Genomic DNA, 15,633 nt, shown 5'->3' on the forward strand with positions numbered 1-15,633 from the left:
AGACTTAAGGGTCGGTGGCCAGTCTACTCAAAAATGAAAGTAAACACACATATAAAATACCTAAAATTCCTTCCGGGTTCTGTAGTTAATGCTTTATTTTCCCCGGCGTTGTGTGCATTTTATACTTGTTTGAGTAGGATGTTTGCGTTATAAAAAATTAATAATATAACTGTTTTATTGAACAAATGATAAGTAAAGTTGTATTAAGTATTGTTTAACGTCATATTTTTAATTTTTACAGTGTCATCACACTGAAATGTCATACCTGGAAACGACAGCGTGACACCACCATATCTGTTCATTCTACGACACCTTCAGGTCACTGAGGAGGTAAACGACAGCGTTACATCAACAAATCTGGTCATTCTACGACACCTTCAGGTCATTGTGGAGGTAAACGTTAAAGTTCAGTCTAATGTGCATAAGATAAAAACAATAGAGAATGCGACATCAGGATGCACAACAACAGCAGAACACAAAGAGATAAACCATTAATTCCCCACCATAAGACGCGTCTTACCAACCATATGGTGCCGATTAGCAGTACCAGACATCCAACTTGTGTTGATAATGGACACCTGCAGGTGGCTGTTTGTTTCTTAGTTTTTTGTTGATTTGTTGTTGTTGCTTTTATAATATATTTTTATTTTTAACTGTTTTGATCTTGTTACATTCGCATTCCTTGTGAGTCATTGTTCAATTATGATAACTAAGGTTAAACATGGACACATTGAGTATGACATTAAAGTTTTTGGATGACTTTTTAAAAATTTTGTTTAACGTCCTATTCATAGCCAGGGTCATTTAACGACGCGCCAGGTATTGGAAGTGGAGAAAAGCCGGAGTACCCGGAAAAAAACCACCGGCCTACAATCAGTACCAGGCAACTGCCCCACGTAGGTTTCGAACTCGCGACTTAGAGGTGGATACTTGAACCACTCGACCACCGAGGCCCCTATTACAAGTGAACGTCCTTGCATATCGTATAAAGGTCAGTGTTCGGTAAAAACCAATGACAAAGGTGAAGATTAAACAATACAATCTCACTATTCTATTAGATATATTATCTATTATATTTATGCTGATTTCATCAAGTTTATATATCCTTTATATACGTCGTGTTTCAGTATACAGTATTTTGATATAAAACTATAAGACTGATATTTCAATACTATATTGGCTTAGTAACGTTTGATAGCGGACATTGCTCACGCCAGACCCTAGATTTTTACATGGTACAGGGGCGCCAAGAAGGATATGTGGGTGTGAGCACACGATTTTCTGTAAAGTTGTCAAACTATTTTTATAATTTGATATAAGGAATGCGTTTTAAACTATATTTTTTCTCTCTTATCGCATAATTTTAAATGTATAACGTCAACATTTGGCGTCGAGTGCAGCACGAATAAAAAGATCAAAAGAAGCAGATAATTGAAAGATTGACTAAAACTAATCGTGTGTATTTGCCCTTGTACACAACAATGCGTCAGCATTTCAAAGCAAACATGTGTTCCCTGTTCAAATTAATAATATAAATTGCAAAATTTCGTGAAACCTTTTGATGATCACAGACAACCTCTTTCTGCTGATGCAAAGACGAGATAATGTGATCCCTTTTAATTCTGGATCATACTTGCAAAGGGTTATAACGCATGTTTTTAATGTAATATATAATGGGATAAACAACATATTGCGAAGCCGCATTCTTTGAATTAACATAAATCAGACAATCATTACACAATGTATTAAAAGATATTGTTTTGATATACAAACATATACCTCGCGATTTTTTATGATTAAATAAACCATAGTGCCATGTGGTGTTTATTTTTGAGTTGCTGCATCTTGGATTTGTGCTTTTTATTTTATATTACCCATCATGGCTTCAGAACTGTAGTGTAAATCCATAGTTTATATTCGCAATGATTTAAGATTTTTTTTCTAGCTTTTAGCAAAAATTACACACTGTTTAACATCAAATTACCATATACTTTCTGCCCAGTGTGCAATGTAATCGGAAGCACAACTTCAATTTTTAAATTTTGCAGCGAAATATTTCAACAGTATTATAATAATCAGTTCAAAGTACCGCATGCTTTTTGAGTAGTTGTATTTTCTATTAAATCTATGGCGAATTCTTTTGAAGTGTGTAATTTCGCGTGTTGAAATATTCATGAGTTTGCAATTCAAACTGACCGTGAGTAGACAGGTTGGCGTTATCAACAATCGCAAAACTGTTTTATTAAGTTTTATAAATGACTTCACACTTGTTACAAAGTTTTAGTGCTATGGTATAAGAGCAATCGCCGAGTGTCTCCAAAACGCGTTCGCAATTCATGCGCTGATTTACTTCGAAAAAGCGGAAGCCTTTTCGTGGCTATTGAAATGATTTCGTGTTATCTAGCGAGATTGCAGTTAAAATCTATGTAAGAAATGTGAAAAATATTGCAAGTTCATGACATTGAGACGGGGTTCTTTATTTATGATTTATGTATGCATGCATATTATTAACCGTAGAAAACCATGTACTGGAAATGAATAAGCGCAATCGTGTCCTTTTGCAATGCTTTCAGCGTGAAAATTACCAAATTAAGGTTACCGCGAAAATATCACCGTTTCCTATTGACTAAAAGATATTTAAACTGATGACCTTGAGCCAAGAAATGCAATATCATCCCAATTGTCCATAGGACAAAGAGGGGTATGGGCAGGTGCGTTTTCTACGGCAAGCCGACTTTGATCGTAGATATTAACGTTGATATCGTATTGACGAGGGCATTTTTGTAACCTCTTTGTTACAGTATCGCAGGTATCATTACATCAAACCACAGAAAGCATTGTTAGTTCCCTAAAACAAGTTGCTACAAACGGTTCACCTGTTTGTAGCTCCTGGTAATACTTCCGGTTTATACTGGAAATCCATGATGCCGTCCTCTTATGCTGGTTATCTTTTGGTTTGCTATATATTTAATAGAAAGTTTTAGATAAGGAATTTATCTTTCAGAGTCATATTGACATTGTAAAGATATTTTACACCTATCTTATCTGTTAAATACCGTATCTTATTATTAATTACACTTGTTTTTATATATGAATCATTCACAAATACATTTCTTTAAATATATGCAACGAAAAGGTAAATAAACAAATGTATTCATTCATTCATGAAATGTAAAAATAACACACAAATATACGAGTATCAAAAAGGAAAATGGTTTCCTATTTAACATAAATAATAATTAAAAAGATGAACTTATTCCAGCTTTTATTACTTACACATGTTTAATTAATCTAACCAGCAAATTATCTGTGTTTTCCCAAGGCGTCAACTGGTGCAGATACGATCGCCTGACGCCGAGCAATCCGGGTCTGTCCGGGTGTTATAGCCGAGCCAGGCGTGACTAAGGGCGGGGTAGGAGGCGGGCCGGGTCCATGCCGTGTTAGCTTCGTACACACGCGTTTTGCTATGCCCTTGCACCTCGGCCGCCCCGTACATCATACTTGGCATATACAGATCTGTTGTGAAGCTTAATACTTCGCAATTATCATTTTGAGAGTAAAGGCTTATTACACTGTTTTATGTCATTGGCATATTTTCAATATATTTTTTACTGAATTGTTTGATATTCTGAAATTAATTTTACAATAAGGAATTTAAAATGTGAACGAAATTAATTTCAGTTCTGTTACTATATCGAACAACAAAGCTAACAAGTTCCTTGAATTATTTTATATGTAAAATTCTGTCCAGGGCCATTTCCGCAGAGAGCATTAGTCTTAAGGTCAAGTTTGACATTTTAGTTTAACTTAAACCAGAATGCAAAGATTACCGTATATGTGGTAAGCAAATGTAGTTTTAATAAGGCTAAAGATTTCTTGATATCGCATTACATAAGGTTGTTGTCAGCACAAAATCCTGTGTAGTTTGAAACAGACAAGTATTTTAAATACCATGGTACAAAGTCGTATCAGTAAGAACTTCTCCGAGGTCAAATACCATAATTCATTTTGTTAGAAACATTAAAAGTGATGTCTTATATCTGATAGGTAACCATGACGGAAACTTGACGGGGAAACAACATAAACGTGACAAATAGCTTAAATCATGTCAGACATCGAAATGAAACAAAACACTTAATGTATTCAATCATATTTTTTCCACATAATTCTTTTTAATGGTTTAATGTCACCACGAAGCCAAGTGACGCCGGTTCTTCAAATTCTACAGAGGTTTTATTGCATTAGTCACATTTTTTGAAACAATTAAGATGTGTTTTTCCCTGAGATGATTAAAACCTAATATAAGCTTCACTTTAGTTTTATCTTCCAAGACATTTTTTTCTTCTATTTATAACATCGCGGAAAGTACTGAAAATAAAAACAAAAACAGTGGGACAAATGTGAGCCCCATGCGGTATCAGGACATTTGGCAATGTGTCACCTTAAGGGATGACAATTAACATACCGAACTTGATTCATCTAAATTGCATTATATTTGAGATATTTTCCATTACTTCCCTGTCGACTCTATCCTTAAACGTTTTTTTTACGCGGGTGTCTCCTTTGACATTCGTTCTCATATGATCAAACGACAGTATTTACCTAGTGTATTTATGTGCAAAATCAAAATTTTGACAAATGATAGGAATGAAATGCAGAATAAATTTCATAAGTTTGGTTTGGTTTGGTTTATTTTCTTTAACGTCCTATTAACAGCAAGGGTCATAAGACATCACAAGACAACGTACAATAAAAACAGATATTCAGTCAAAGTTAGTGATTTCTAAATATTCTTTATTTTTCAATTTATTGACTGAAACAAGAAAATGATATGAACATGGAAGATATTATATTTTTCGTATTGCTCCCTGCCATTATAAATGCCTGACATTTTCAAGAACATATCAACAGAAATCAAATATATACATACGCACATTAAAAACAAAACAATGGTATCCCTATTGTCACAATATCAGGCGACAAAGGAAGCAGAATTTTACACTTTCGAAATAACAATATTTACACAAGCGATTCTTTCACAGTTGACGTATTAAGAACGAAGTAGTATACCCGATTTAAAACTTTATGTAAATATCTAACTTCACACATTCGTATTAAAATGATATATGTGAAAATGAACATAAAATTTATGTATATTATGAAATATCATCAAGAAAAAACAACTGTTGAACAATATGAAGAATGGGAACTTTCCCTTGCGAGTATGATAAACAATGGACAAATGACGTGTATTTGATGTGTACCTAGAACGTGCCATGCATTAGGTTTTAATAAGTTTTAATTAAGTGTATTTAAAGACACATATTGTGTACATCATTTATGAACCCTGATTTGTAGTAATCCTAATGTAGCAACATTTATCTTACTCTTAGATCTCTAGATCTGTCTTTCTTCCTGTCATTCTTCTTTGCTTTTCTTTCTTTCTAATCATTATAAGTATACAGTGTTGCTATCACACACTCTGTAATATATATTTGTGGAGAGGGCTTTTATAAGTTGTTAAAAACCAACCAATCCAATTATGTCTAAACATATAATATGTTCAAATCAAAATGTAATTTCTAATCTTGTCAGGTGTGTTATATAATAATATCCCCCATGCTTAAATAATATAGTAAGATTTGGGAGAAAACGTAGCAGCATTCAAAGATATGTTAAATCTGTCAGAGATAGCTACCGTTCCGTTACAAAATATCTATTATGGGAGTGTTTCAGGGTTTCTTTGGGCTTAAATGTCAGTCGATTACTTATTTTTATGTGAAGAGGTTTTTATTTATAAGAGCTTTAATCAACAGACACAAATCGCTTGTTATGAAAACATTTGGCTTCAGCATGGGTTATTTAAGGTGTGGCTTTGTCAAATGAAGCTTACCCGATCGGTATCATATTTTGAGTTACATTCCTTTTAATTCGTTGAACAGGCGTCACAATTTCAAAAGATGCAGTCTTTTTAAAATGTCTTTTGATATGTGATAGATACTGAAGTGCCATCAGATGTTTTCTTTGATAACAATTTTACAAAAGAAAAAAAATATGAAGAAAAAAATAAATACATAAATACCAGGTAACTGATAGCTGGAGTCACATACCTAAAGACGGTTGACATGCAACAGGCAGGTGATTGTCAATGCTATATATCATATCAAATTAAATACATTGTTGGACTGTCTCGTCATGTATTCTTACAACAATGTACATCTTATATCTAAATGTAAGTTAATAGCAATTGTCATGATTTACGTTTCATTTTTGATATGATATGAATGATCTCAACCAGAAAAAATACCATCCGTCCTTTGACCATATTTTTTCTCTCTTAATGTTGCAGAGTAAACAATTTTGATATACTTGTTTTTCACAGCCAGGATAAGAGTCGGTGCATGATGCACTGGTATGATCTCAAAAATTATATCTGAGTTATGTACTTACATTATTGATAGGGGCAATCATATAACTGTCACTAATGTATATAGATATAGGATCTTACATACCGGTAGGTCCTTAAATCAAATGTGATTGATGAAAAGCTTTTATTTTTATTTGATCAAGGTAAATCTGGTTTAATACATAAACGAATTGAAGGTAATTTTTATCACATGTTATTTTTTTTCAAATATTGCTAAAATACACTTTTCCGTGTCATTCTCGAGGTCTTTAATATTTGCAAGAATGTGTCGTTTTATCAATTTCTGACGCCACAATAGTTAATATTACATGACATTGTAAACAACAACTATTTCAAAACAACATACAATTGTACATCGATACTAGGTTTGGTGAAATTTACAATTAACCCCAAACAATTAAACACTTAATAAAGAGACTCGTTAACACATGGTACGTCGTAATGAGGATTGGATTGATTAATGAAATGGACATAATTATATATCAGGTTTAAGGATAAGAGACAATGTACCACGATAAAAAGTAAGTGGTGACATTAACCGTCGTATAAGAAATAGGGGTGAATGAATATATAGCAAAAGCCTTGCCTCGTTAGAATACCGCTTCGACAACCCATGAAATGTTCAATGATTACTATTTAACTGAAACCATGAAATTTAAGTTACGAAAAAAATTAACGAAATAACGACCTGGAAATCACACATGCTATAAGATATCAATTTAGCGGTATTATAAAAATATTCGATATTTTCCGTTTAGTGTTAGATATTCATTTATTTCTTCTTCAATCTTAAAAGGGTGAATATCAACTTAATCTGACCAGGCTTTTATATTAGTTTGGAGATAAAAATACAACTTTCACCTGTTTTTTTGATAGGTATGCAGAATACACCGTTTCGTTTTTAGATTAGATTGATGAAACCGGGTATTTTCGCCCAAAAAGATTTTCAAATCTATAATCATTTTTTCCTTTTGAGTTTAAATTATACACCTTTATACGTATATTTCAAATATTTGATAGTCCGACACGTTACACCCGTCGGAATAAGATGGAAATGAGTTAAAGAAGTGTTATTTAGCATTTGTTAACCGGGACCTGCAACTGTCAATGGGGTCTGTCAATGGGGTCTGTCAATGGGTCTGTCAATGGGGTCTGTCAATGGGGTCTGTCGACCTTTCAATAAACTGGCTGACTATAGAAATGGATTTACAGTACGATATTGAATTGTTTTATATGCAATACTTCCTTTTACTTTCGCGTAAACTTAAGACTAGACGACATGAATTGAAAAGATAATGTTTCAGATTAAATATCAGTTATATCTGAAATAAATGAAATATTCACAGGGGAGTTTATGAACAAATAAGCTTCCTCCATCGCTAACGTGAAAAAAACCCAAACAAACATGAAATGATTGACAATGAATTAAGTATTAATATCATTATACTCTCTGAAATATTTATCAGAACGTTCGTGTGCCATTAAGTTTAAGAGGAACCAGTTGTTGTCTTGTTTTTACATATACATATGCAGAAAGACAAATGTTTGTACATTAAAAGGACACATATTTTAGGAATATTCGTCTCACAGTCAGTTATTATGAATATCTACATAAAGAAACGTTAATAAATATTTTGGCGATCCTTCTAAAATGACATGAAATTATGAGGGATGATTTCACATTAAGTGGAAAATACTTTATACACATACATTAATGAACTAATGACTTTAAATATATCGTTTCCACAAACAAAAAGTGTTTATATCAGTACATTAAATTTGTAATGTCATAGTAATTTAATTAATGACCAACTTTCCATATGTTTGACATATTATGTTAACAACGTCAGTTTTGGTGATATACGCTCGAATTAGGCTTCAAATTTGTAGAACAATATCTTTGCTTTGTTTTGTTTCTACGAGGTTTGAAAAATGATCAACATTTTTGAGGTTAAGGAGGTATGCAGCCTTTGGTAAAATGATTGTCAGTAAGTACATATAAATACAACTGCTTCACCAATCTCAGTTGTCACCGATTGTTCACACATAATGCAGGATCTAGTGTTCATGTAAACAAGATAGTGCCGAATGTTGATTTTCCAATAGGAAATGTCTTGCCCATTTGCTTTGAAGAACAACTTCCTTCTAGGCTAATGTACTGGAAGTAGTCTTAGCGTTTTAACACAGTTGAGCATATGCATTTTTTCTAAAGCAGAATCACATATATTGCTTGGTGTTATGGATATTATCATCAAGGTAGTTTTCAAAATATCGGTTATTAGCAAAAAACATATATGCAGTCGCCGCCTAACTCTTTTACAACGTTCAAAGTTGAGTCTTATTTCCGCTACATAATATCAACGTGATAATTCTACTTAACTCGTGTATTCTGCGCAGATCACAATAAGATGAAGAGTTCAAATGATAAATGAAAACGTATTGCTTGTTAAATCATGCATTCGATAGTAATTTCTGGCACAGTTACGCCACAACCACACACATAACAAAGATGAAAACAGTCCAGAATGACATTCCACATTTTAAAGCTCCGTTTCCTTTAGGTGCGGCCTCAAATTTGGCAAACACTGGAAATTGTTTGTTGTCTGACAGCAAAACCTCTATTCTGTTTGAGGTAACCTTAGAAACCGAGTCTGAACATCGCACAAGAGGTTGCTGGAATGAGGTAGGCCGCGAGTCTTTATTCCGAAGCGCAATATTATTCATAGTCCATTGCCCCACGTAGAGAAGGCTTTGCCGTTCCGAAACAACCATTCGTAATATCTCGAATTCTACGTTTGGTAATATGATTCCAAGTACGTCACATCCGCCTGTGCTAGTTACGTCCTGTTGTTCGTTTATTTTCCAAGCATTGCGCACACCACAATGTCCGTCATACAACCGTAATGTATTCACCATCTGCTTGTTTTGGGGTGTGATTTTCAATCTGATAAGTCTAAAATTGTACTCTTTTGCCCCTTGTATGACTTTGGAAACCTTCCCTCCCGCAAATGTTCCCTTCACAGACAAAGAGAAGCTCCCCTTTCGACATAACGGGTCCTCGAAGAAATCGTACTGCCCCTGCCAAGATTTCCTGTCGTGAAGAAATGTCAACTTTCTGGTTAAAAATTGTCCATATTGCCTCGTTTCACACCCGGTGCTGACCCAGTCTCCTTGTAAGTGGAACCTTGATGATGTTGGTCGATCTATTTTTGGTGGGTAATAGTCGTGGGAGTTGGCGATCCCATTGCAAATTTTGCAAGTCTTTGTCTGTGAAATAAAACAAGAAACAGTTTAGACATTAGGCGTACCGCACATATAAATATAATGTTAAAGACCTTTCTTTAAACAAAGGAAAAGTACTAATAGAACTATTAGTCATCTAAAAACCAATCAAAACTCTTAACATATAAATGTTTTTGCAAACAAAGACAAAACCATAATGTGCACTTTGACAACATCAACATACATGTGAATTGAGTGGCCGTATAGGTTAGTTTGAATTAAGTTTCTGTCTGTAAAATAATCAGTTTGCTTTCAAAACTATTTAATTGAATTCTGAAAAATGTTAATTGCTAAAACAAATTGTAATGCAAAATGAATTTCAGAATTTATGTCAATCTTACTATGTTTAATAATCTATGATAGATAACGATTGCCGCTAGAGGTCGTTGAAGTGTACAGTCTACAGTATTCGATCATTGTGCGTTCCACATGTGGCACGCCAAATACAATTAGGATATATTGCTCGAGTCGTCGGTGACTAATTGTTACCGATAGGAGGCGCCTCAAGCAAATAATTGTTACCGACAGGTGTCGCTTCAAGCAACTCGCGATCTTTTCAGTAGACAGTCTAATCTTACGGCCTTAAGATTGGACGCATCCCGTACGATACGGATGTACATTTCCACTAATTAATTTTCTCACATTAATAGACTCAGGTGTTATGTGGTCAAGAAACGTCTAGGTTTAATAATATTATTGGTCATAAGTCAATACAAATACGGTAAGGCTAAACCCTGGACATTTATAGGAAGTTTAAGATGACCTCAACTTACGCCTATATATAATATTTGGTTCTGTACTCATATTTGGTTCCGTCCTCGTAAAATAGTTTCTTACCAGACAATTTTAGGCTTGAATCATGCTGGTTATGGTTGATATTTAATTTTGTAGACAATAGAAATTCAAACTGCAGAATTCTATTGTCCTCGTTGTTTGTAAATATTCTGTTTGGTTTTATGTCTTAACGAAACCTCAGTTTGAATGGATAAACATATGGAGGGTTAAGCGGATCAACGGATTATCGAAAACCATGCGAAGACCACTTAACAGTTTCGTTACATTGAAATGTCATAATTTAGACACGGCAGCGCGAGATATCAACTTTTCAGATTATAATGACTAAGAGCTAGCTAGTATTTTACATCTGAATGTAAGGACAGAACAGCAAGTTCTGATTTCATTGTTATTTGAAGAGGATGGCGTGGGAGTTGTGTGTAGTTGTTGTTGTGGGGCATTGCGACAGAATGCATTTTGTGATTTTCTAAACGAGGAAGATTTGTAGTCGTAGGTAGGGGCAAAGAATCTGTTAACTTTCGCCAGTAGATGTTGTGCTTTCTTCCTACAACATGCACTGACTGACCGCTACACTGTCTAAACACACGTGTACTGATGTTGGTGTGTATCTACTGTCCATTGTATCTACATATATCATGCGGTATTTTCACAGGTGGTATTACCCCCAACAAAGTTGTTTACCTTCCCCTGATAGGTGCGGTATGAACAACAACATGCGGGTTAATTAGCCTCTCGGATTCTCCGATGTTCACGCTGCACAATGACAGTTTCCCTATCATACATTTCCGTTATCTTGATGTGGATAACGATGTTATCTTCTTACAATTTCATTTGTGAGGTCTTATACATTGGTTACAATGCGATATGTATCTAGATATATTTCAAAAGATAAATATTAAAGTCGCAACGTTGTCTGGAGATATAATATAAAAGTATGATTTTGCAACGTGATATAAATAAACTACATATGATGTAAAATTCCAACTTTATAAGCGCTTAACCGAATTTACACAGAACAGTCAGCAATGATAAATTAGTTCTTGACTTGAAAAAAAAATGTAAAGAAGGTTTAGATAAGGATAGCGTAATAATAAATTAGCTAGGCGTTTCTCGACGCGAAAACCGTTAAAATGATATCACCACTAAAATGATTACATTGCCAGTATTTGATACAAAATGCGATGTAAAACTGTCAAATTCACTAAACGATGAAAACAATTAATATTTGATAAAAGTACGAAATACTAATGCTGCTGTGATCTAAAATATATCTATAAATAGTAAAAAAAATTACCACAGGATTAAGTTGATATGAAATACGATACTGGGGAGTTATATGAACTTGAGAATATTTCAATTTGCTATACAATGGTTACTGTAAAATGTGTAACAGAGTTGTTTATTTCATATAAAAGTACGCCAAATAGATTTATATAAGATAAAGGATCCGTATTTAATATATAAATATTATATACAGATTATAGATAGATAGGATATATACATGTAACATAAAATTAGGATAGTGTATAAAACTATCGCTGTACAGAGGTCCTTAATCTCCGCTTTAGATTTTAAAGCTAAACCTAAATCTGATAAATATTTTCTATATTTAGATCAACCACGTGTTCTCGAAAACCGTATCTGGATTTGATACTTATGTAACACATAAATTCATTCAATTATCGCCTGATAGAATCGTACGCATGTATCTCTAGCGAGTGTGTGGGTTATGTACATGTATATAGGGAAGCATTTTCGCGTGCTTGTCTTTGAACGAACATGAAACGGCTGTGATAACCTCACCCAGTTATTTGTTCAGAAATAAATATATCGCGGAGTAACATAAGAAAACTATTTCAGTTTATCGTTACAAAAAATAGCTCCCAAGAACGAAATCTACAATTGTAGGAGAACTGACACTGGTCTTGATAAGTTGTACAAAAAAATCCCCTTAATATCTTATGGATTTCGTTTTGCAAGTAACGATGGAAGTAAGAGAACGACTTATATTAAGGATTTTTTTCAGTAATGAAGACCATAGTAAAGACTGAAGTTTCTAAAGATACACAATGTTCGTTGAACTTTAGTCTGACAGTATGTTGAGAGTATATCGTTCTATTGAGAGGAAATGGGTAACAACACTTTCTATTATGTGACATCTTAATTGAAGGAATTGTATAGGGTTATTGTGTAATCATTGGAGATGACAACCCTGGTCAAATCAAGATTGAAATTTGTAATAATCTTTTCTCTTTTTTTAATTTCAGGTATGAAATATATTTTACATATTGAAACGCATCAAGTATCGGTCAATGGATATGACTTTTCTTTAAGTTTCGGTGGTTTATTTTATACATTTAAGATTTGTTTATGTATCGGTCCAAACATTGGTAGAAATAATAAATGTTTTAGCATTTAGCACCTATATATTTGATAAAATACCATTTATGTATCAGCACAAATTATTTATCCTGAAGCCATTTATTTTACTCTCAATAAGGGACTTTTTCTTCCAGGAACTTCTAGTCAACCAAAAGCAACGTTGAAAACAGCTATGCAATGCTTACATATATGTTATGCAATGGTCTTATTTAGCCAATGAAAAGGTTTGTTTTATGTAGGATTGAATGACTTTGACAACATTTCAGAGATGATTTACACTTTAAATGGTCGGGGTACAGTTTATCAGTAAGTATAAAATGCTACCTTAGCGTTCCGGAGTGCTGTCTGGTAACTTGAAGGCCTGTATGTTTGGCGCTGTTTTCTGTCCGTATGGATATCTCCCAGGAATAAACTCACCTCCTCAAAACTTTTGGAATAACGAGAATGGTAGGAACTCATTTTATACTTATCCACTCTTCCACTCTGACGGTGGATTTCCACTCTAAGAAGTTGGAGTTCGTGAAATGTAAGATTAAACAGATGTGTACAATCGTAATCCACATTTCTATGTTTATAAAGTCTGAATTTCTTGTATGGCGGGAAATTCATTATTTGATAACTTCGGTATGGTTTCCACGTGTGACTTTTTACCTCGGGACATTGTTCCCGTACTTTCCAACGAAATTCCTTTGCAATACGTTCCTGGAACGGAATTATGGACACATTGTGTAATCTATATTTAGCTTCCATACCGCCAGGTACGATCCAAGATGGCCGAAGTAGTTTGATTGTACCCTGAGCTTTGACACCGTAGAGAGGTTCCGAACAGTCTGGACCGGAATAGTAGTATTGATGAAGTTGGAATTTTCCGCGTTTAAAGCGATATTTTCTTAATAAAAACTCGGGACCTGGACGTATTTCACATCTGAAAGAACAAAAGAACAAAATACACATTTAAAATAAGATGCGAAATAACTTTAGGACCTCACGTATATTTATGCAAATATTTAAGCATTGAACTAGTTAACAACATTTTATACATTGTCTGCAAAACCAGTCATTTATAACGATTGAAAAAAAAAGTAGAAAAACGGCACAATGCTTTTCTCTTTTGCTGTCTTTTGAAGAATCGAAATCGGTTAAAATTAGAATAAGTTATTTAATAATGACACCATGATATTTTGGATATAACATTTTTTTGAAGAGAAACTATCACTGTCTCCATGGCAACCATAATGGTGACGTCATAATAGCTTATAACGTGACATTGACAAGTAATAACAAGATATCAACATATAGTGTTTGGCGATTCTTCATCTAACATCAATGAAAAGAAATTAAAAAATATGTTTATATGAAGTCAGACGTCACTTATTCTTGTTATGCCAATTGGCACTATTGTAACTCTTAGTTGCACCATTGAATGTCTTAGTGGCACCATTGTGTAACTCTTAGTGCCACAATTCTAACTCTTAGTGGCACCATTGTGTAACTCTTAGTGCCACAATTCTAACTCTTAGTGGCACCATTGTGTAACTCTTAGTGCCACAATTCTAACTCTTAGTGGCACCATTGTAACTCTTAGTGCCACAATTCTAACTCTTAGTGGCATCATTGTAACTCTAAGTGGCACCACTCTTAACTCTCATTTGAAAGTGTTTCCTACATTTGTATGGCGGGTGTTGTCGATGAAGCAGAAGACGCTTATTCTCACGGAACACCTGGTCTTAGTCTCCCCGTACTTTTCCATGAGTCTCCATGCAAATCTATATTTTGTTTATATTTTGCCCTCGTTTAATCGATTTTGAATTTAAATGATTCTTTCGTTATGATCGATGTCGTACTATTTGCTGTTGTGCGCGCTGCTGTTTCTAAGCATTCTAACCATTACGTCTGTAAATTGTGGGAGCTATAAGCTATATACTATTCTGTATATAGTTTGGGTATTGGCCGTGTCATTCATTCTTTTATCTGTAATACTCCGAAGTGCACAGTTAACCACGCGACTGAGGAGTATTTTGGGATTGAGCAATTGTCTCATTAAAAGTTGACGAAGGAAAATAAAATTAAACGTAAAAGCGCGGACAAAAACATAAAACATAAAATAACATGTAGACTGGAAGCAAAAGCAAAAGCGGACAAGTCAAATCTTGGTCTTTTCAATATCTCCTTAGTTGGATATTAAGAAACGAAACCCCAGTTTTCCTAGGGCCTCGCGGACAGAAAGTCTTATTCTCAAACATTTCATGTATCACAGAATCACTTGAACTCAAAACGTCAGCGAAACCACCATTAACCTGCAGACTAGATAAGTGAGACTGCCCTTTGTAGACAGGACAGCGTCATTCTTCTAAATGGTGCCAAACTGGTGACCCTACGTATTAGCCTGATAAGCAATCCCTTGAGAGTCATTATTCCATGGTCTTATTAATATTGTCGTACGTATCGTTTCCTGTGCCGCATATCTTAAATATATTTTGCTCATTTGTTTTCTTAGCAATACAATAAACACTTTAACTTTTCTTAACTAGCTGTAATTTGAATACTTACCCTATAGATATGTCACGTCATTCGCTCATTTTATCTAGGAGGAATAGTTACACAGCCGGCCGACTGGGGCTAAACGGTTGATTTAACTTTTTCAACTAAACCGTTAAAATATTGAAATTCGTAATAGGATACCACATAAGTAAAAGCAAACATTTATATTACAATGTTTTACAAATAAAGATTCAACATAATTAAAT

The 15,633-nt window shown here is 34.1% G+C and overlaps 1 protein-coding gene across 1 annotated transcript in view; it reads right to left on the reverse strand.

The window, feature by feature from the left end:
* Nucleotides 1-4,767: 4,767 nt before the first annotated feature.
* LOC117337376 (protein APCDD1-like) overlaps nucleotides 4,768-15,633 on the reverse strand; it is a 31,094-nt gene continuing 20,228 nt past the window's right edge. The window contains exons 3-4 of the mRNA XM_033898345.1: nucleotides 13,211-13,811; nucleotides 4,768-9,694 (exon numbers count right to left, since the gene is read on the reverse strand). Coding sequence (XP_033754236.1) covers nucleotides 8,909-9,694; nucleotides 13,211-13,811 — 1,387 coding nt within the window. The 3' untranslated portion in view covers nucleotides 4,768-8,908. The remainder of the gene's footprint in view (nucleotides 9,695-13,210; nucleotides 13,812-15,633) is intronic.

Source organism: Pecten maximus, chromosome 11 (assembly GCF_902652985.1).
Source record: "Pecten maximus chromosome 11, xPecMax1.1, whole genome shotgun sequence".
NCBI lineage: Eukaryota > Metazoa > Mollusca > Bivalvia > Pectinida > Pectinidae > Pecten > Pecten maximus.